Source organism: Otolemur garnettii, unplaced genomic scaffold, assembly GCF_000181295.1.
Source record: "Otolemur garnettii isolate 467f Iridium unplaced genomic scaffold, OtoGar3 scaffold00055, whole genome shotgun sequence".
Lineage (NCBI taxonomy): Eukaryota > Metazoa > Chordata > Mammalia > Primates > Galagidae > Otolemur > Otolemur garnettii.
Genome location: NW_003852450.1, coordinates 8,171,884 through 8,191,191, shown reverse-complemented (window position 1 = coordinate 8,191,191; position 19,308 = coordinate 8,171,884). Strand labels below are relative to the sequence as shown.

Here is a 19,308-nt window from a genome sequence, read left to right as displayed (position 1 = left end):
GGCGCTGAGCCTACTCTACCAACTTGTATTGTGTCAGGTTGGAGATGGGGTGGGGTGCATAGAGGATGAGGCTTGGCATCAAATACAGTTTCTGGGGTCGCCCTAGGACTCGCTTTGCTGGCTAGATCTGGGGCTGGGGCCAGCAGGAGGCTGCTGGGGCTCTGCCCTCCCTCTTCAGCAGGTGGCCCTGGCACCTGGTTCTTGTCCAGCTCACAGTTCTTATACTCGGTCTCCCCCTGTTCCTGGAAGGTGACGATGACGAAGCCCACAAAGATGTTCATCATGAAAAAGGCAATGAGGATGATGTAGATGATGAAGAAAATGGCCATCTCTACTCGGTTGTTGTAGATGGGGCCCACGTCCTCCTTGTTAGAGTCTATGGCCTTGTACAGCAGCCTTAGGGTGGGCAGAGAAGATAGGATGGTTTGGACTGGGGCCATGAGGCAGAGAGCTTTCTGACAACCTGTCCTGTTGTCGAGTGATGGAGCTGAAGTCAGGGCTAGGCCAGAGAAGCCTGGACCCCATTGTAGAATGGCTCTGCCTTTCCATGGAGTGCCTCCTCTGTCCCTAATCAGTCAGAAGAGCTCCCTTGTAGGCAGAGCGGTGGACGCCTATGAGGAGACTGGGTACATATGTCAGAGCACCCTGGTCAGGATTGCTTTGGACTGACCAGTTGGCACCCCAGTCCTATAAGCCATCAGAGAGTCAGGGCAGTGTGCCAAGCTCCTGCCCTGGGCCTGTGGAAGGGCCAGCAGGCTCCCTGGCACCACCCTGACCATGCTGTGTGGGATCCAGGACCCAACCCTCACTTACTGCGGCCATCCCTCAAAGGTGGAGACGGTGAAGAGGGACATCATGGCGGAGAGCACGTTGTCGAAGTGGAAGTCGTTGTGCACCCACTCACGGCGACGAAGCTCTATCTGTGTGGGGTCCCCATCCTTGTACACATAGTAGTAGCCCCTGAGGCAGGGATGCCCAGTCACTGCATAGGGTGTGACGGGGCTGCCTCCGCCCCACCACATCCTCTGGGCCCTGAGCTGAGTGTGCAGGAGAAATGAAGGTCCAGATCTGGGACCGGAGGGTGCCCTGCTGGGCAAGCCCAAGCTTCTTTGAATACCCCTCCTGTGCCTAAAGGCTCAGGGCCCCCAGTTACCAGTCTGCAGGGCCCCTGCCTGGTGCCCCTCCCACCGTGCATCCCCAGCCAGCAGAGCATGGCACACCTGCACTCCTCTTCCGTCATCTTGGATAAGTCAGTGCAGCTGTAGAACTTCCCCTGCATCCAGGAGGAGGGAGCGGCATGTCGTCATGGAAACAGGATAGAAAAGTGGGCCATGGAAGTGAATGGTGGAGGAAGAAGAGAAAATGGGGCATCTGGAAGGAGGAGCCCGCCCTTTCCTGTCAGAGAGGTGGCCTTCTCCTTGGGGCAGGGCCCTGAATAGTCCTCCTCCTTCACCATCACCCATTCACATGGCTCCCCATGGGCTTTTCCCTGGCCTAGGTGCTGCCAAGGCTGAGAACGCAGTGCCCTAAGTGAGCAACTGCTGAGCACCCAGGCTGGGCAGCGGAGGTGGAGATATGAACGCAGCTGCCCCTGCCCCTCCCTTTGGCACCCCAGCTCCCCTGCTGCTGCAGAAGGCCTTCTTGGGGCTCCCTATGACAAGTTGGAGGGTTACCCACCTCCCACCTCTTGCCAGCCCTGTGCCCTCAGGGCTGGAGTGGGCATGGGAGCTGTAGAAATAGAGCCTAGCTGGGTGCTGCCAACCCAACTTGTCTCAGAATGGAGCAGGGGTCCCAGTGTACCCCACCCAGACCTGAGTTGAAGGGCTCTGTGCCCCCATACTGAGTGCAGTCAGAGTTCTTGCTTTTTGTTTTATGTTTTTGGCTGGGGCTGGGTTTGAACCCGCCACCTCCGGCATATGGGGCCGGCGCCCTACTCCTTTGAGCCACAGCACTGCCCAAGCTCTTTGTATCTGCACCTCATACTGGATACCTGCAAAAGATTGGGTGTGAACAAAGGAGTTGATTGCTAGGTCTCAATGTGGCTAAAATAGATGTGAAATTCGTAGGTTTTGGTCCAGTCTCAAGGCTCAGAGAGGGAAACTGCCCTAAGCCAATGACATAGGACCAGCTGAAGGCATAGCTGTCCCTTTCCCCCATCCCTTCATCCCACACAGGATTGTGCTGTTCCTACCACAACCCCTTTTTATGGCTGCTGGAGCAGCAGGTGAAGGCAGGGTGGGCAATGCCAGGAAGATGCAGGCAGTGGACACAGTTGCCATGGGGCAGGGTGGGCACCTGACACCAAACACCCAATTTAATGTGGAATGTAAAGCTAGACTCTTTGCTAGACCATGGAATGCAAGTGACAAGTATGCACAGGGTAAAATGTGATGTTAAATGCCGGTTGTAACTGATGTGTTCCTGTGACCTGCACAGGCAGGAACAGTGGCTCCTTTGATGAGAGTCTAAAACAGAAAGGGGATCAGGGTGCTGAAAGGCAACTGCTCTTGCCTGGAAGGGACATGGAGCTGAAAGAAAGTCAGCTCCTCATTCATTGCTGCAGGAAGAGTGTCTGGTGGCCTCCTGGGTACAAGGCCCCAGGCTAAGCGCCAAGCTAAGGGATGAGGCAGGCACAGACTTCACCCTTATAGGGTTTCCAGAAACTCAAGCCTGGTAGAGGAAGAGGCTGGGTGATGGGGTGTGTATAGCCCTCAGGACCAGGTAGAGACAGTCATATGCAGCTGGCAGAGTGGCCGGACTACTCTAAGCACTCCCACCCCTCAAGGACCTATCCTAAAGGTCCTCAGGGAACCCCACCCTGACTGCTTTCCCCAAAACCTGTCCCTTAAGGGAGGGTTTTTTTTTTTTTTTGAGACAGAGTCTCATTATGTTGCCCTTGGTAGAGTGCTATGGCATCACAGCTCACAGCAACCTCAAACTCTTGGGCTTAAGTGATTTTCTTGCCTCAGTCTCCTAAGTAGGTGGGACTACAGGTGCCCGCCACAACATCCAGCTATTTTTTGTTGCAGTCGTTATTGTTGTTTAGCTGGCCTGGTCTGGGTTTGAATCTGCCAGCCTTGGTGTATGTGGCTGATGCCGTAACCACTGTGCTACCAGCGCTGAGCCATTAAGGGAGGGTTTGGCTGTGACTTCCTAAGCCCTAGCAGAGGCTCTGATCCATTTATGGAGAAAATGTTCTGTATGTATTTGTTGCATGAATGAATGACTGTAAGATGATGCCATTGCATGTCTAAGACTGACTAAGGTTACATCATGATGACTTTAAATGACCATGATTTGATGGCAGGACCAAGTGTGTACCAAGGGTGTTGGTGATACGTCCAGGTATCAATTTCTGCACCCTGAAGATGATCTCAGAGCCAGAGGCATCTGGAAATCAGAGCTCTGTGGGAGGTGAACCTTCATAGGGCTGAGTCCCAGAGAGGAAACTGAATAGCTGTGTTCGCCCAGGAAAGTGGGAACACAATAAGGTTGGCTCCAGATGTGACCTGACAGACTCCCACCCTTAGAAGCTCCTGGTGGACGTGGATGATGTCAGGCATACCAGCTGGGAACACAGGCTGCAGAAGCCCAGCTGCATGGAAGGGGTGGAGGTGGTAGGGCTGGGCTGGGTGTGTGTTTTAGACAGGCCTGGTGGGACAGGAAGAACTGGGCAAGGTGATGGGGGAGGGGTGACAGCAGAGCCAAAGTGGTCAGGGATGACATTACCTAACAAATCAGATCTTGAATAGCAATATCTTAGCCTCAAAACTCTCTGCATTCAAGGACCTCTGCTTTTATCACTTGGGGCTCCTTTTACTTAGAGAAGGAGAAATCAATGGCTTTTGCCTCAGCTTGAGAGCTGGCCCCAGGGCTGGGGAAGTGAGAGGAAGCTGCTTACACAGGTGGGACCTCACCTTGAAGAGCTGGACGCCGATGCAAGCAAACATGAATTGCAGAAGGGTGGTGACCAGCACGATGTTCCCGATAGTGCTGATGGCCACGAACATGCACTGCACCACGTGCTGAGGACAGAGGGGATGATAGGGACTGGGTGTGCACCAGCCTAGGGAACCCCCAAAGTGCACCAGCCTAGGGAACCCCCAAAGTGCAAGACTTGCTGCCTCCCAGGGAGTTAAAGGCAGAGGAGGCTGGTGAGGAAGCATTGCTGCCCCAGCCTCGTGCCTACTCCCTGTTTAGCCAAGGAGATGAGACAGGTGTCTCAGCAATGGCTGGGCTGATGTTTCTGGAGTCAGGCCCTATAGTCTCTCTCTTCCCTCTCCCTGGGCTCCTCCCAGACTCCCTCTCACCTTCAGCCCTTTGGCTCTGTTGATGGCTCGTAGGGGTCGGAGCACCCTCAGCACCCTCAGAATCTTCACCACAGAGATGGCGCTGGACCTGGGGGAGGGAGGAGAGGTGTGGGGCTGAGGGAGGCCTGCTCCAGCCAGACATGTCTGCCATGGAACCCAGTTCCTGCCACCTGCTCTTCACACCGGCTGCCTTTCTGCCTGAAGGCACTCTGGCCTTCTTGCCCCTTTCCTCCAGCTATGCATGTGCAGCTTACCCCTGGCTGAAGCCATCCCTTCTGACTAGGCCAGTGCGCTCACTCGAGTCTCACGTAGCAGAATATGGGCTTCTGTGGGTGGCCTGAGACCCTGTCCCTCCCATCAAATAAGCACTGACCCAAATCCAGGGGATGTGTGGCTCACAGGGCAAAGTGGGAGATTCCGTCCACTTCTCTGCATATCTGCCAGTCTCCAGGATAAGGCCATGCCCACTTCACATGTCACTTTATTCCCATGGTGACAACCCAAGGATTCCCCCACCCTCATCAGTGGCCCTGAGAGACCCTTCTCTCATGATATGGTGCCCACCAACCAGAGCTGATGGGATGCCCACTCTGAGGCCCTGGCACTGCTCACTCAAGTCCCATGGAGATGAGGGACACGGCCACCACCAGTAGGTCCAGCATGTTGAAGTAGTTGCGGCAGAAGGAGCCCTTGTGCAGGAAGGCACCATAGGTAGTCATCTGGGGAGAGAGACAGCACCCCAGATGGGGAGGGGCTCACGGAACAGGCCTGTCCCCTACCATTAAGGGCTTCTCATTCTGGTCAGCTCAGGAAGAGCACCTATTGAGGTGTGTCACCTGCCTGAAGATTTCTCTATCACAACTCCTTGCTGTGGCCTGAGCGCATTTCTCCTTTCTCTGTTCAAGGGTACTGAAGCGTGGGGACTTCTCACTGGCAGCTGGGCCAGGCCCTACACTCAGAATGCAGGTCTCTTTCTTCACACCATATGGAGCCCTGGGTCTCCACTCATGAAGCCACAGTGCTCCTCTTTCCTATGGGACCTGATAAAATTCCTCCTCCCTAGAAAGCTTGTTGGAAATCCCCTCTGCCTGGGGGTTGCTGAGTCAGGTTGAACACCCCCACCCAGCTCCAGCTCTTCTACCCTCTCTCTGCATCTCCCTCTCAGTAGCCTGCCTTCAGAGTCTTTGATACACGTATTCTGTAATGGTCTGCTAAACCCTTTACACAAACGCACTGTGCCTTTAAAGTTCGATAGAGTTAAAGCCTTTCCTGGTATTCAGGGCCCTGGATGATTTTATCTCAATTTGCCTTTCCAGTCACAGCCAACAGGCCCCCCCTACATATGTAATTTATCCCAGACCAAAGGGGCCACCTTCTGTCTTCTGATAATGTCCTTAGACCTTACAATGTATTTGCTACTTTCTGTCCCCCTAGCCTGCTCTGGCTACCTGTCCCTGATGAGGTCCTGTCCAACTTCAAGGTCTTCAACTAATGCCTCCAACTCCATAAAGTCCTCCTGGATCTTGGGGAGACCACCATCTCCCTCTGCTCAGCTCCTTCAAAAGCTGAGGCCCTGAGCTAAGGGATTCTCTCAATTTCATCCTGTGGCCTCTCTGGGCCCATTCTTTGGGCTCGGTCACCCTCTCCTCTCATTGCTTGTGAATCTGCAGGTTGAGACTATTGGGTTTCAGTCACAGATGGGTCCTTCCTCTGTCCCCAAAGCCTACTGCCCCCCTCTGATGGATGAACCCACGGATTCCCCCACCCCCTTGGGCAAGGAGTGAGGTGAGATAGCCCTGATAGGGCCGAGCTGCCAGAGGCCAGCTTAGGGCAGTGGGCACTTCTCTGGAACTCCTGGAGGGAAAAGCCTTTCTAGTCACTGGTGACAGTGGGCTGGGAACAAAGCACAGCTCCCCAGGTCTATTCTTAAGTCTACTCTGCTTTCCGTATATATGAAAAATGCTGAAGGCTTTAGAGACAAGGGCTGTACCCGGCTGAGAGGGGCTGGCCACAGGTTCACCATGACCTCTCCAGTCAGCAACCCAGACACCCTCAGGCCTGCTCACCCCAACTGATATGTTGGAACCCTGTCCTGTCTTCTGGGTCCTATGAGTCTGTCCTGCTTCTTCCACTTCTTCCTCCTTCCCTCCCACCACTGCAGCCCCACCCCTGAGTGAGCTCTGTGTGTGTAAGCTGGAGCCACACCAGGGAAGCCCCACTCCCAGAGCTGTCCCACAGCCTTCACTCACCTTGAGGACAATCTCCACAGTGAAGACGGAGGTGAACCCAATGTCAAAATGCTTGAGGATCTAGGGATGGGGCAGGGAAGGGAGCAGACAGTGAGAGGAAGAGAGGGACAGCGGCATCACTGTCAACACCAGCATCACAAGCATCACAAGCAGGCCGTGGGAACCCATCTACACCCTGGCTGAGCCAGTACTGTTTAGGAGTGGCGAGGACAGTACTGGCCCCAAGGAATTAAACTCTAAGGAACTCTGGTGCTTATAGCCACAGCAGCTTACAGCTGAACTCTGAGCACTGGAGTGAGGTTTGGGGGTGGCTGAGACTGGAGGGCAGCAGGAGTGTTGAGTGGCACACAGGATATGGTTGCCATCACCTGATTCCTCATGGAATCGGCCCGGATCGGGTCCTCAGCAGCCAGAGCAGCACTGCTGAGCATGATGAAGAGCAGGATGAAGTTGGTGAACCAGGTGGCATTGACAATGCGATGACACAGGACGCGGATCCTGGTGGGGCAGGGTGGGGAGTGGGAGAGCTGTGAGCAGCTGAGTGTTCAGGCCATACCAGCCTCTGTCCTGCAGAGGGACACTGGGTTCACCCTCTACCTACCCCCGGGTCAGGGGAGCAGCATAGCCTTGCATTTCAGAGCCCTCTGGCCTCATCCCCCTCATTCTGCCGCTTTAGTTCCATCTCCCAACTAAGCCCCTCCCCCACCTACTCTGTACCCCAAGGTACCACTACCCTGAGGCTTTCCACCAAAATAATGAGACAGGCTGATCTCTGTCTGTGAGGTGGGCAGATGAAACTCCATGAAGACTATAGGCCTGTATATTTTAAAGGTGTAAAATGATGAAGCTGATAAATGAAGCCTTTACCACTCTCATCCCCTGGCCCTGTTTTAAAACTGCTCTCAGAAAGGAACCAACACACATGGCCCCTCTTAGATGTAAATAACTGATAAGGTTAAGCATTACTTCTCCCAGAGATACCAGCATTTTAAACAGGGCGCGAGATCTTAAGCTAAAAGAATGAGTTTCTCATAGGGTAATCGCAGGCATGGAGATTCAGAAGGTCCTTTGAGGGCAGGGAAGCAGATCTCTCTGGGAGCCTCTGCAATCACCCCACACAGCAGCCAAGGGACCACCCACTTATTGGTGGGGCTGAAGATGAAGAAGGAGCTGGCTTCAGGAATGGGCACTGCCTTCTCTTTTAGTTGTATGTCTGCCAGGGGGCGTGGTCGGGGGCTCACTGGGATCTCGGGCTCATCTTCTTCATCGTCCCCTGTGGAGGGAGGGGGAGAAGTGAAAAGTTGTCTTCTGGTACTTTGCTATGCCACTGGCTTCCGTGCCCTGAGCCCTCTTGGGCACCCCTGCAGCCGCCAGCTAGCAAAGGAGGCATCAGGCCAATGTGGGACACTAGGGCACTAGCAGAGTCTGGCCCAGCATCTCCTTTTCTTTGAAGCAAGAGGGTTTAAGCTATTAGGAGTAGATGAGGCAGGCCCGGAATCTTCTGGAAGCAAGGCTAGGAGTAAGCCAAAAGAGCCTTTCAGCTGCATCTTCTGTGTCAAGGCTGGATCCATACTGCCTCAATTATTCATAGACCGGGGTGGGGGTGGGTGACCTGTTTCAGAAGAGGAGACCTGCTTCTAGTCCTGGCTCTGCCCTAACTTGCTCTGTGGTGCTGGGCAGGTCTGTGCCCTTCCTAAGCTTCAGCTTCCCAATTTGTGAAACTAATGTGGCAGGGGTGGAGAACGGGTTGTGGAAATAAATAGACTCTGAGGTCCTCTCCTGGGCTAGGATTCTGAAAATAATAATTGCAGACAGAAACTGCCAGCATGGAAAAAAAAGCAATCGATCCATTTTGAGCTTCAGCCAGTCCCCAGGACTGTGGCAGATGCAGGCGTGGGGGTGGGGGTGGACGAGGAGACAGACATCCCAGGCATATTCACTGGGTCCCATGGCCTCTCAAGGGACTGGCTACCAGGATGACAGAATTTAGTGATCAGACTGGGGGCACTGTCTGAAGTTGGGGTTCCTCTTGGTTCCCTCCCCTAACACTTGTCTCTTCCCTGCCCTTGTTGTCCCCTGGCCAAGGGCCTCAAGGAAGCCAAAAGCTAATGTATTTCACTCACTCCATCATGGCACTCATCATGAACCATCACCTGGGGGTTCTCAAATCCACCCAAATCACAGTCTAATTTTCCCGTTCCCCTGAGAAGTGAGAACACTTTCTTCTTCCTATGTCCTAACTTGACACTTCCTGTCTTGTCCAGGCTGCCACAGACCCCAGAGACACACGTCGTGCTTAATTGCAGACAGTTAGTTCTTAGAATTGGCATATTTGCATCCTTTCTTCCCCTTCATTCTTATTTTCTCTGTCTCTGGCCATTTTGTTAAATTTGCTGTTTATAACTTGTGTTGTAAACCATTGCAAATTAAGAAGCAAGATATAAACACAGCTAGCCCCCTTGGTAAGACCCTTCTCCCAGTGGCCCAGCCCACATGCCCTCTGCTCTCTCCCTCCTCTCTTCTTTCCAGCCTCTTCCCTTTCTCTGACCTGGGATTTCCTATGTGAACCAACCTCTCCTGGCACACCAGCCACTCCCATCTAAGGGAAGATCATTATTAGATGAAACAGCTCAAAGTGAAAACACAAGTGTCCACTTCTTGTAGATGTTTGGAGAATATTAGTCTTACTAATACCAGCTCCATTCTCCCCACACTTTGCAAAATCTTTTTCATGCATTCATTCATTCATTCTACTTATTGAGTGCCTGCTCTGTGCCCAATACTGTGCCATGTAGACCACAAAAAGTCCCCTTTCAGCTTAGAGTCACTGGGGTAAACATGCTAATTAGCTGATTCCACAATAGAAGTAGAATTGCCCCAGTGACCCAGAGCTCCATAGGACCCATGAGTGAGCTAAGAGCGAACTCTTGGGCTTGGGAGCTCTGCCTGGTGGCCTTTTCAGATTATTCCAACCCGATTCTGCTTCCTCCATGTGTCCTCTCCTTGGTCCAGGTGAATGGGATTTCTGCAGTAGTCACTGGTTATTTGCACTTACAAGATTTTTGTAGTTCATCCATGACTGTGTCTTACCCATGCTCCCTTCCATCCTACCCTCGTCTCCTTCTTTTGGATTTTCCCACAATGCCAGTCATGGCTCTATTCCTCCCTGTATCAGTCTAGCCCCAATCCTGCTCACTGGATGGTGAGCATTCTGCCCCTCACCACACAGATGGGCACACCCTCATTTGTGGTCCATTCTGGGTGATGGGCAGGGAAGACTTGTGTATCTGTGAGTCCTCAGCACTGAAGCACATAGCTGGCATTCAATAAATACTTGTTGAATTACATGAAATTAAAATGTGTGGATTTTTCCATTTGTGTATTGCAGGGGAAGGAAAGCTGGATGGCTTATTGGCAAGGGTAGGTGCAGAAGAGATGTCTCCGATGTCCTAATCCCCACATGGAGGGGGCCAGGTAGGGGATACACAAGAGGATGCCCATGGGGAGAATTTAGCACCACAATACTCCTCCCTAGCACCCTGCTCAGACCAGCCTCAAGGATCCTCACCTGGGAAATCAGCTGAGGGGTAGGGATCCTTCACCTCATTGACATTTGATTCAAACTCATCGATTTTCAGCTGTAGGAAGCAACATAAGGAAAATTATGATTTTTTTAAAAATTACCTCTATTGTGGAATCAGCTAATTAGCATCTGTTTACCCCAGTGACTCTAATGATTTTTTAAAAAGTTGTGGTTTCCATTTATTGAGCCCATACTGGAATGTCAGTGCAGTTTTCAGCTCACTTAATCACCCCTCCATCATGAGGACAGGGAATATTATGATCATCCCCAGGCCCAGTAAGGTCAGACAACTTTCCTAAGTCCAGACCTCGGCCTCTCTGAATCTGTTTTTACTGTAACCCCTGCCTGATTCTCCGAAAGAGAATTGAGCTCCCCAGGCCAGGATCCCCAGCCCCACTGGGACCCAGTTCCCCGCCCCTTTGAACTACACTTCCCATCTTCAGGAATGTTGGGCAGAGTCCAGCCCAAGCCAGTAGGGCAGGGCTAGAAATGGCGGGAGCCAGTTTAGGCCTCTCAATGAAAGAGTGGGTATCAGCTGAGGAGACACCTTATTGCTCTGGGGTGGGAAGCTGGGACTTTAAGGAAATTCCAGACTGGGGTGTCTGTGCCTCTCAATACCAGATTCCTTGGAGGAGATGTACCCTTTGATCTCCCTCCAACAGAATGCAGGGAGATGCCCTCACCTGGCTGACAGCTGGGCAGATGACCACTTTCCTTCCTCCTCACCCTACTCCACTTGAACACTGAGGTACTGGGCAAAGAAACCATGAAGACTTTAAAAGTACCCCCCATCATACCTGCAAATCCCCAATGAGGTGCTCACCTTGGCGGTGGTGGGGATGCCCTCCCCCTTGGGTTTCTGTTCCAGTTTCTTGGCCATTATGGACTTCTCCTCTTCTGATTTGTCTGGGAGACCCCTGAGTTGGAAAACCAAGGAAACCCAAACTGAAAGCTGAACAAGAGAGTTCTTGGGGATCTGCTCAGTGTAACAACACCCTCGGGAGGATCCCACCCAGGGGCTCCCCTTGTGGAAGAAGGAGAAGGAGTGGCAGTGGACACAACAAAACAGGAAGGTCCGTAGGCCCAGGCAAGTGCTTTCTCTGTGATGAGAGGGCCTGGCGCACAGCTTGGGCCTGTGGCTAAGTGTGGCTCACTGGTCAGCCACAGGTAATGTTTGTTGATAGTGAATGGGTGGAAAGTGGCCCTGCACCTGGTTTGTCAGCCTTCACAGAGGGGAAGCATGGTTTGCACAGGTGGCTCCCTCCAGTTATTTGAAAGTGTCTGGAGTTCATTGTGAGTCTTTCTCTTTCTCTTCCCATTCCTTCAGGCAAGGGTGTGGGAAAAAGCAGGCCTTTGCCTAGAACCTAGTTATTCAAAGACCCATCCTCTGACCGGTAGCCTTGGGGCCACTTGGGAGCTTGCTGGACCTGACCTTCAACCACACCCTGCCTCAGAACAGCTGAAACAAAATCTGCATTTTAACGAGAACTCCAGATGATCCATTTCTAGTGAGAGTTTGAGAAACACTGTCTAGAAGACAAGAAGTCTGCTTCCAGTCCCGGGCTACAAAGATGACTAACTCACAGGTAGGGAGAATTGTGAAGAAGCTGAGAAGTCAATGCTCACTTCACAGAAGAGGGGATGACTGAGCAAAGGGAAATGGCTCCCTTCTAGAAGCACAGTGACTCAGTGACAGGGTTGGGAGGAGATGCTCCCGTATTCCTCCCCAGGAAAGCCTGGCCCAAGTTGCCTGACTCTAACTGCACACGTCCTGAGGTCTGTCTGTCCAGAAGGCCAGTCTGCCTCTCATCTTCCCCGCAGAAACACCTCAGAGGATGTCAACAGTTCACATGTACTTACTGCAGGAGTCTGCCCACTGGGGCAGGTGTCATGGAATGGAGCCTCTGCTCTTAGGTCCCAGGGAGGCCCCCACCCAGAACTGGGAGGCTACGGCTATAGTCAAACACTTCAGGTCCCTCCCTTCTAATGACACAGTACGCACTTGGACATCTTTCTGCGTTTTCTCTCTTCAGCCTTGGCCTTCTGGGCAGAAGTTAGGCTCTCTGCCTCAGCCAGGTTGTCCACAGCAATGGCCAGGAAGACGTTGAGCAGGATATCTGAGGGGGGTCAGCTAAGGAGTCTTGGGCTGTGGGTAGAAGGGAAGCCTCTGGGGCAAGAGTCTTCACTGTCTGCATATGGGCAGGACTTAACCCCATTCCCTTGGTGGGGTAGTTGGGACTACCCCTCTGGTAGTTGCCGGAACTACCCCAAGGGAAGGTGTGGGTCTTAGGACACAGACAAAGTCCTCAGGGAAGCCTGCCTGCAGAGAGTAGCCGTGATGGGGTCAGAATCCACTGTGGCCCTTGAATTCCATCTATTTCCTTCCCACAACTAATCCCAGCCCCTTTGTGGGGGGCCAAAGAAGCAGAGAAAGTGAGAAGGGCACTACCCACCCATAAGCTCTAGGGACAATGGTGCCCTCCCTCCCCACTACCCATAATATCACACCAGGATCACTCAGGCATAGCATCTCTCTGGCCCTATCCACCAAACCCTCCCATCAGTCCATCTCATCTCTTGGCCTGTCCTGGCTCAGTCTTTTTGGTCCTAGTGCTCAGATTGACCACCCCTGGCCACAAGGTCCTGGTTTCTCCTGGTCTGCCTCTGAACCTTTTCAGTAAGCTGCCCCCACCATTTCACTGTGCCTTGGTAAAGCCCTATTCTTCCTTCTAACCCGCTGTAGGCTCACCAACCTTGATGGAATAGTAATCCAACTACCTGTAACCAACCACCCCTGTGGTTCTCTAACCTTATTGGGAGAAGGAGTTATCTCATAGCTATACCAGCCCTTGTTATATCCTATCTCTGACCCCATGAGCCTGGGAGCTTCCCTCTAGCCAGAGGGCCAGACTGCTTAGGAAGAGGGCACCCTTGATCCCCTCCCTCTCACTTTTCTGCATTCTGCTCTCAGGGGATACAGTTGCCACAGACGAAAAGGATGATGAAGTAAATGCACACAAGCACGCCAGGGTAGGACGGCCCTCCATAAGCCATGATCCCATTGTACATCATAGAGGTCCAGTCTTCACCTGTCAGGACCTAGGGAGAGAGGGAGGAATGAGGGCATGGAAACATAGGGAGACAGGAGTCTTCTGTTGGGCCCACATGTCCAAAGGCCTCTTCTAGCTCTACAGTTCTCCCAGACCTTCCCTCTCTTCATTCCACAGGCCAGGTGACCCTCATGTCCTCAACACTTCTCTTCCAATGATCTTAAAGCTTATAACGGTTCCCAGGGCCAAGGAGTTGGACTGTGAGCTCACTACTCCCCTGTTCCATTTCTAATCCCAGGGCTTAACTGTACTGCACCCACCCAGGCCTCTGTCATCCCAGCCTCCAGCAGTGGCATGAAATGTCAAGTCCCTTGAAAGGCAAGATGCCTGACCAGCCAGCAAGGTGAATGGAAGAAAAATAGGGCAAAGCCACAGGGCCTACTGAGGACCACACACTACCCCTCCGGCTGGCACAGCAGGGTGGTGTCACTCATGGGATTCTGGCTATCCCAGAGAGGAGCATTACCAAATTCTGCACTAAGAAGGCTCCTCTGGGAGGCCTGTGACTCTGAAGCCTCTTACTGAGTCACAGCCATGCTCCCCTAGGTGGCTTCTTGGGGCTTTCCCAGCCTTAGGGAGGGAAGACTTTGTTTGACTTTGTCCTGAGATGTGAGCAGGAGGCAAAGCATACTCGAGCTCCCAGCTACCCCAAACCCAGTCATTTGGTAACCATTACCCTCCTGTGGGCCAGCACTCTGCTAAACAGCAGGGACAAAGACAAATCAGACAAACTGGGCACAGATCCAGCAGATGAGGCAGACCAGCAAGCCTTATAATGGAGAGAAGCACCCGTGATGGGAAGCCTGGAGAAGGACACTGAACTCAACCAGGAGATCAGAGAAGGCTTCCTGGAGGAGCTGATGCCCACCTTGATCTTGAAAGATGAAAAGCAGGATTGGCAAGCACACCGAGGGCAGAATGTGTAGGCAGACGGCCTACCTGGAAGACGCTGATGAGGGCCTGGGGAAAGTTGTCAAAGTTGCTGCGCCGCACCTCCGTGTCCTCAAAATCATACCTGCCCCCAAAAAGCTGCATACCCAGGAGGGCAAAGATGACGATGAAGAGGAAGAGCAGCAGCAGCAGGGAGGCGATGGAACGGATGGAATTGAGCAGTGAGGCCACCAGGTTGCTCAGCGATGTCCAGTATCTGAAAGGAGAGAGACCACCAGGTGAGGAGCAGCCAGACCCCTCTCACCTGTGCTCCTGAGATGTGGGGGGCTCAGGACTGGTGGGGCACAAAGGGAGAGAGGGCAGCCTGGTGCTGAGGGCCTGGGATTCAATGGATGTCCACTGTCTCTCTTCTCCAGAACACTAATCATTTCACACTCATTAGCACTAATGATTGGTGTCTGGTTCCACCACTAGAAAAACCCTGTGAGAGTAAGGACCACTCTCTCGGGCACCCCTGCATGCCTTGTACTCGGCATAGTGTCCAGCTTGCGCTAGCACACAATAAATACCTGCAAGTCAGTAAATACCTCCCCACCCAACAGCCTCTCTTCTTCCTGTTCACCTCCTCCTCTCTCATTCCCACCCCTTTCCCTGCCTCTCTTCCTTTCCCTTCTTCTCTCTCCCAGTTTTCCCTTTTCTCTTCCTTTCTCTTTCCCACTGATCCCTCTCCCCTGCCCTGCCATAGATGATGGTGAGAGGAAAACCAGAGAAATGAGTTCAAAACGGGGAAGTAATTCCTTTTCTGCAGAGGGAGGTTATTTTAAGGAAGGAGGGAAGTCCAGGGCAGGAGACTTGCACAGACCCCAGGCCAGGAGAGATGGAGACGGGATGGGTGCCGACCAGACCAGGCTGCTTGGCCCGGGGCCCCAGCCCAGCCTTGCTCACTTGGTGATCTTGAAGATCCTCAGCAGGCGGATGCAGCGGAGCACGGAGATGCCCAGGGGTGTCATGGCGCCCGACTCCACCAGCAGGATCTCCAGGAGGCCGCTGCACACCACGAAGCAGTCGAAGCGGTTGAAGATGGACATGAAGTATTGGCGCAGGCCCAACCCGTACATCTTCATCAGCATCTCGATGGTGAAGAGGGCCAGCAGCACCCGGTTGGCAATGTCTGCAGGGTGGGTGGCACAGCTTAAGCCTTAGTCTCCTCCCTTCTCCTGCCTCTGAGCCTCAGCACCACCCCCTCTCTCCCGCTAAGCCTCTGCCCAGGACACCCTCACCATGTGTCCAAGGCACCGTGCATGTCTTTTTATCACTCAGTAAAACCTGGTGAATTTTGTCCACTGATTTCTTCCTCTTTTTTTTTTTTTTTTAGACAGTCTTACTTTGTCACCCCGGTTAGAGTGTCGTGGCCTCATAGCTCTCAGCAACCTCAGACTCTTGGGCTCAAGTGATCCTCTTACCTTGGCCTCCCAAGTAGCTGGGACTACAGGTGTCCCCCACAATGCCTGGCTATTTTTAGGAGATGAGGTCTCGCTCTTACTCAGGTTGATCTTGAACTCCTGACCTTAAGCAATCTACCTTCCTTGGCCTCCCAGAGTGCTAGCGGTACAGGTATGAGCCACCACACCCAGCCTGTCCACCAATTTCTAAAAAGCTAAACCACACCGTAATTAATGGAAGAAAGTTTTCTTACTTTTAATTCTGCTTAACCCCATTAAACCCTGCTACCTTCTCATCACTGTGCACCTCCTCTCTCCTCATGGAGGAGAGATCCCTACACCTAAATAAAATATATACATATGCCTCAATGCCCTCCCACCGCATTTCAGGAAACCCATTCTCAATGATCCTTTTCTTTCCTATACTATTTAACTTCATCCTTTCAGGGGGATCCTCCCACTGCCATTATTTTTCTTTTTTTGAGACATAGTCTCACTCTGTTGCCCTGGCCCTAGGTAGAGTGCAGTGGTGTTATCCCCAAATCCCTGGGCTCTAGCAGTCCTCCTGCCTCAGTCTCCCAAGTGGCTAGGACTACAGGTGTACTACCAAGCCCGGATAATTTTTCTATTTTTAGTAGAGACAGGGTCTCATTATTGCTTTGGTGGGTCTTGAACTCGTGAGCTCAAGCAATCCTCCTGCATCAGTCTCCCAGAGGGTTAGGGTTACAGGTGTGAACCACCACACCCGGACTCCATGGCCATTTTGGAAAGCCCAAGTCTCTTCCATGTTCCTTCCCTCTTCTGTCCTAGCTCTCCCTCCCTTGTCATGACAAATTCCCGAGAGTTGACTGCTTCATGGTGTGCAGCGGCCTTCTGGAAATCCTGCTGGTGGAGTTGGGCGTCATGACACCACTGGGCAATTCTTCACACCCTGTCTGCCTATGTGCTCTTCAGCTATCCCTGTCTGGATCCGCTTTTATTAGTCCACCAACACAACTCCCTCCAGGGGCGTCAATCCTGTTGCCAAAGTCAGTGGACATTCTAGCCCTCCTCCTCCTGACCTCCCAGCCATACTGGGCACGGTTGGCCATCCTCCTACTTTTTCAAACATTCTCTGCCCTTGGCTTCTCTGGTACCATATCATTCTGGATTTCCTCTACTTCTCTGGGTCCTCCTAAGCCTCCCTGAAGATGCATTCTTTCTTTACATCAGCAAGTGTAGGGTCTCCCACTTCCCCTTGCTTTCTTTCTGTGTCTTGAGCAAAGATCACAGAGGGCCTTGACCACTCTGTGACCTGGCCAGCTGCAGATTTTCTCAGTAGGCTTGAACCCAAACTGGGTTGAAGGTTCCCAGGTATCTAGGTTGTTGCCCAAAACCCTAAGTGAAACTGGCCCCAGCCCTAGGCCAAGATCCTTAAACCTCACATAAACCCCATTCCCTGACCCCCTGCTGTGGACTTACCTAGGTAGAATATCCTTTTTCTTCCCCTGATCTTTGCAAGGATTGCTGCAGCACTTTATAAGTAAGTTCCCCTAATATATGAATGCTTTGAACGGAGCACCCTGGCGTTGAGTGCTTCTTTCTTTGGATTCCCAGGGAATTTGAGGCCCTCCCTTGTGGGAACTCTCCTGCCACTGCTTTTGGGGCAACTCTAGCTATAAGTTCAATGGGACAAAATAGCAAGTCATTGACTGCTGGACTTGAGCTAATTCACCTGAGTATACACTACCCCCAATGATGATATTATCTAAGACCATAGCTTTAATCTCCATCCCTGCCAATGCTTCCCAGATTCGTATCTTCAACTCAGACCTTTCTGCTGAGTTCCAGATCTATTTTTCCATCTGCTTCCTTGGCATCTCTATTGGGAGGCCTCAAAGGCTCCTCAAACTCAACATGCCCAAGACCAAGCTGTTGGATACTGCCCATCCTCCCCCACCTATCAAAAATACCTTGTCATTGGCCATCTCTCCCAACTCATTGGGAGATCTCCCATCTCTCCCTACCATCCATTTATCTGCATAGGCCATGAACCTGAAACCCTTCTCTCAGTCCTCTTGGTGGCCAGTACTCATTCACATCTTCACTGACAATGCATTGGCAGGAGTGTTCGGCATATTCAAGGAGTTCCCAAGAAGACTGATTGCAATGAATGAATGAATGAATGAACAAATAGATGGGCTCGGCGCCTATAGCTCAACCAGCTAAGGCGCCAGCCACGTACACCTAAGGTGGCGGGTTTGATTCCCCAGCCCGGACCCGCCAAACAACAATGACGGCTGCAACCAAAAAATAGCCAGGCGGTGTGGCGGGCGCCTGTGGTCCCAGCTACTTGGGAGGCGGAGGCAAGAGACTCGCTTGAGCCCAGGAGTTGGAGGTTGCTGTGAGCTGTAATGCCACGGCACTCTACCCAAGGGGACAGCTTGAGGCTCTGTCTCAAAAAAAAAAAAAAAAAAAACAAATAGATGAATTAATCTGATCTGTTGCTTTTTCCCACAGAAAAAGATAATCTATTTCTTTTCCTTCCTTTACCTCTATTCATCATGTAAAACAGTCTCTTTTGTACTGTGCTATCATCTCAGGTTCATGGGGTTGTTAGCTTCTGTTAGTTGTGCCTGATGGCTGTTCCTTGGGGTGGCTCTGTTCTTTATTTGGCTTATAATTTTTAAATTTTTTTTATTGTGAGCTGATCTTCAGGAAACACTTTCCCTCACGGGAATTCTGTGTGCCTTAGGTTAAGAAGTAGCCTTAAAGAGTGGTTTGCATTTGCTTCTGTTGGGCACCCCAGGGATTTTACTTGTTTGCAAACAGATTTTTAAGTTATCATCTTAGCTTAAGATACTTGTACCAGGAGAGGTGGTGCATGTGGGATCCTATACCTATATAGGACACAGATTGGATTTTGATCTTTCACTTGAGATATTTTCCTTTCCTCCCAGGGCTTCCATTAAGGATAAACTTCGAAGTTCCTTCCCTGGCCCAATGGGCAGTGAGATTTTTGCTTCCCTTCCATGGTTTCAGCATTTCCAGAGCCCTGGCTCTAGGTAGGTGTGTCAGTTCTAGTTCCCTCCCTCACACAGGCCCAGGGTCCTGTCTCCTGCCTGGCATTGGCCTTGAGAACCCAGCTAGGGTTTAGACATAGGCCTAAAATGTCCCTGGAAGTCAGCTCATTAGCTCACTGCTCTGGCTTTGGATCATTTAGTATCTGCCACCCAAAGACTTCCCTCTTGCTCTCTGAAATTCTGTTTTAATTATGCAGCCTTGTGATGTGTTCGTAGGGGGGAAGGCACTTAGTCTGCCACTGTGTTGTTGGACTGGTCCTCTTTTTCTTTCACCCTGCTCTCTTCTCACAGTCCAGACCTCTGTACCAGGGGACCATCTAACACTACATCTGCTAAAAGCCCTGGGTGTGCCTTTCACCATAACCCATCTGTCAGACACTCAAGTCTGATCATGTCGTATTCCTGTTTATAACTCCTCATTGGCTTTCCACTGCCTGACGTGTGAAGTCCCCACATTTCACTAAAGAATGTAAGGCCTATGAGCAAACACATATCTTGCCATTCTCATAGTCTCATATACAAAGTCTGAGGGCTCCCTGAAATCACTATACTGTCTTACATCTTCTTATCTTTGTACACACTCTTCCTCCTGAAATCCGCTCCTCCCTTTGACTGTCCGGGGCTTGTTTACTCATCCTTTAAGATCTGCAGCCTCGGGCTC

General features: G+C 51.8%; 1 protein-coding gene across 1 annotated transcript in view; it reads right to left on the bottom strand.

Annotated features, from left to right (window-relative positions):
- The window catches only part of CACNA1S (calcium voltage-gated channel subunit alpha1 S), a 68,601-nt gene that overhangs the window by 20,565 nt on the left and 28,728 nt on the right, over window positions 1-19,308 (bottom strand). Inside the window, 15 exon segments of the mRNA XM_012806611.1 lie at window positions 195-396; window positions 814-960; window positions 1,221-1,273; window positions 3,918-4,025; window positions 4,311-4,398; window positions 4,923-5,029; window positions 6,560-6,619; window positions 6,928-7,057; window positions 7,700-7,832; window positions 10,128-10,197; window positions 10,966-11,059; window positions 12,145-12,259; window positions 13,121-13,241; window positions 14,192-14,399; window positions 15,089-15,314. Coding sequence (XP_012662065.1) covers window positions 195-396; window positions 814-960; window positions 1,221-1,273; window positions 3,918-4,025; window positions 4,311-4,398; window positions 4,923-5,029; window positions 6,560-6,619; window positions 6,928-7,057; window positions 7,700-7,832; window positions 10,128-10,197; window positions 10,966-11,059; window positions 12,145-12,259; window positions 13,121-13,241; window positions 14,192-14,399; window positions 15,089-15,314 — 1,862 coding nt within the window.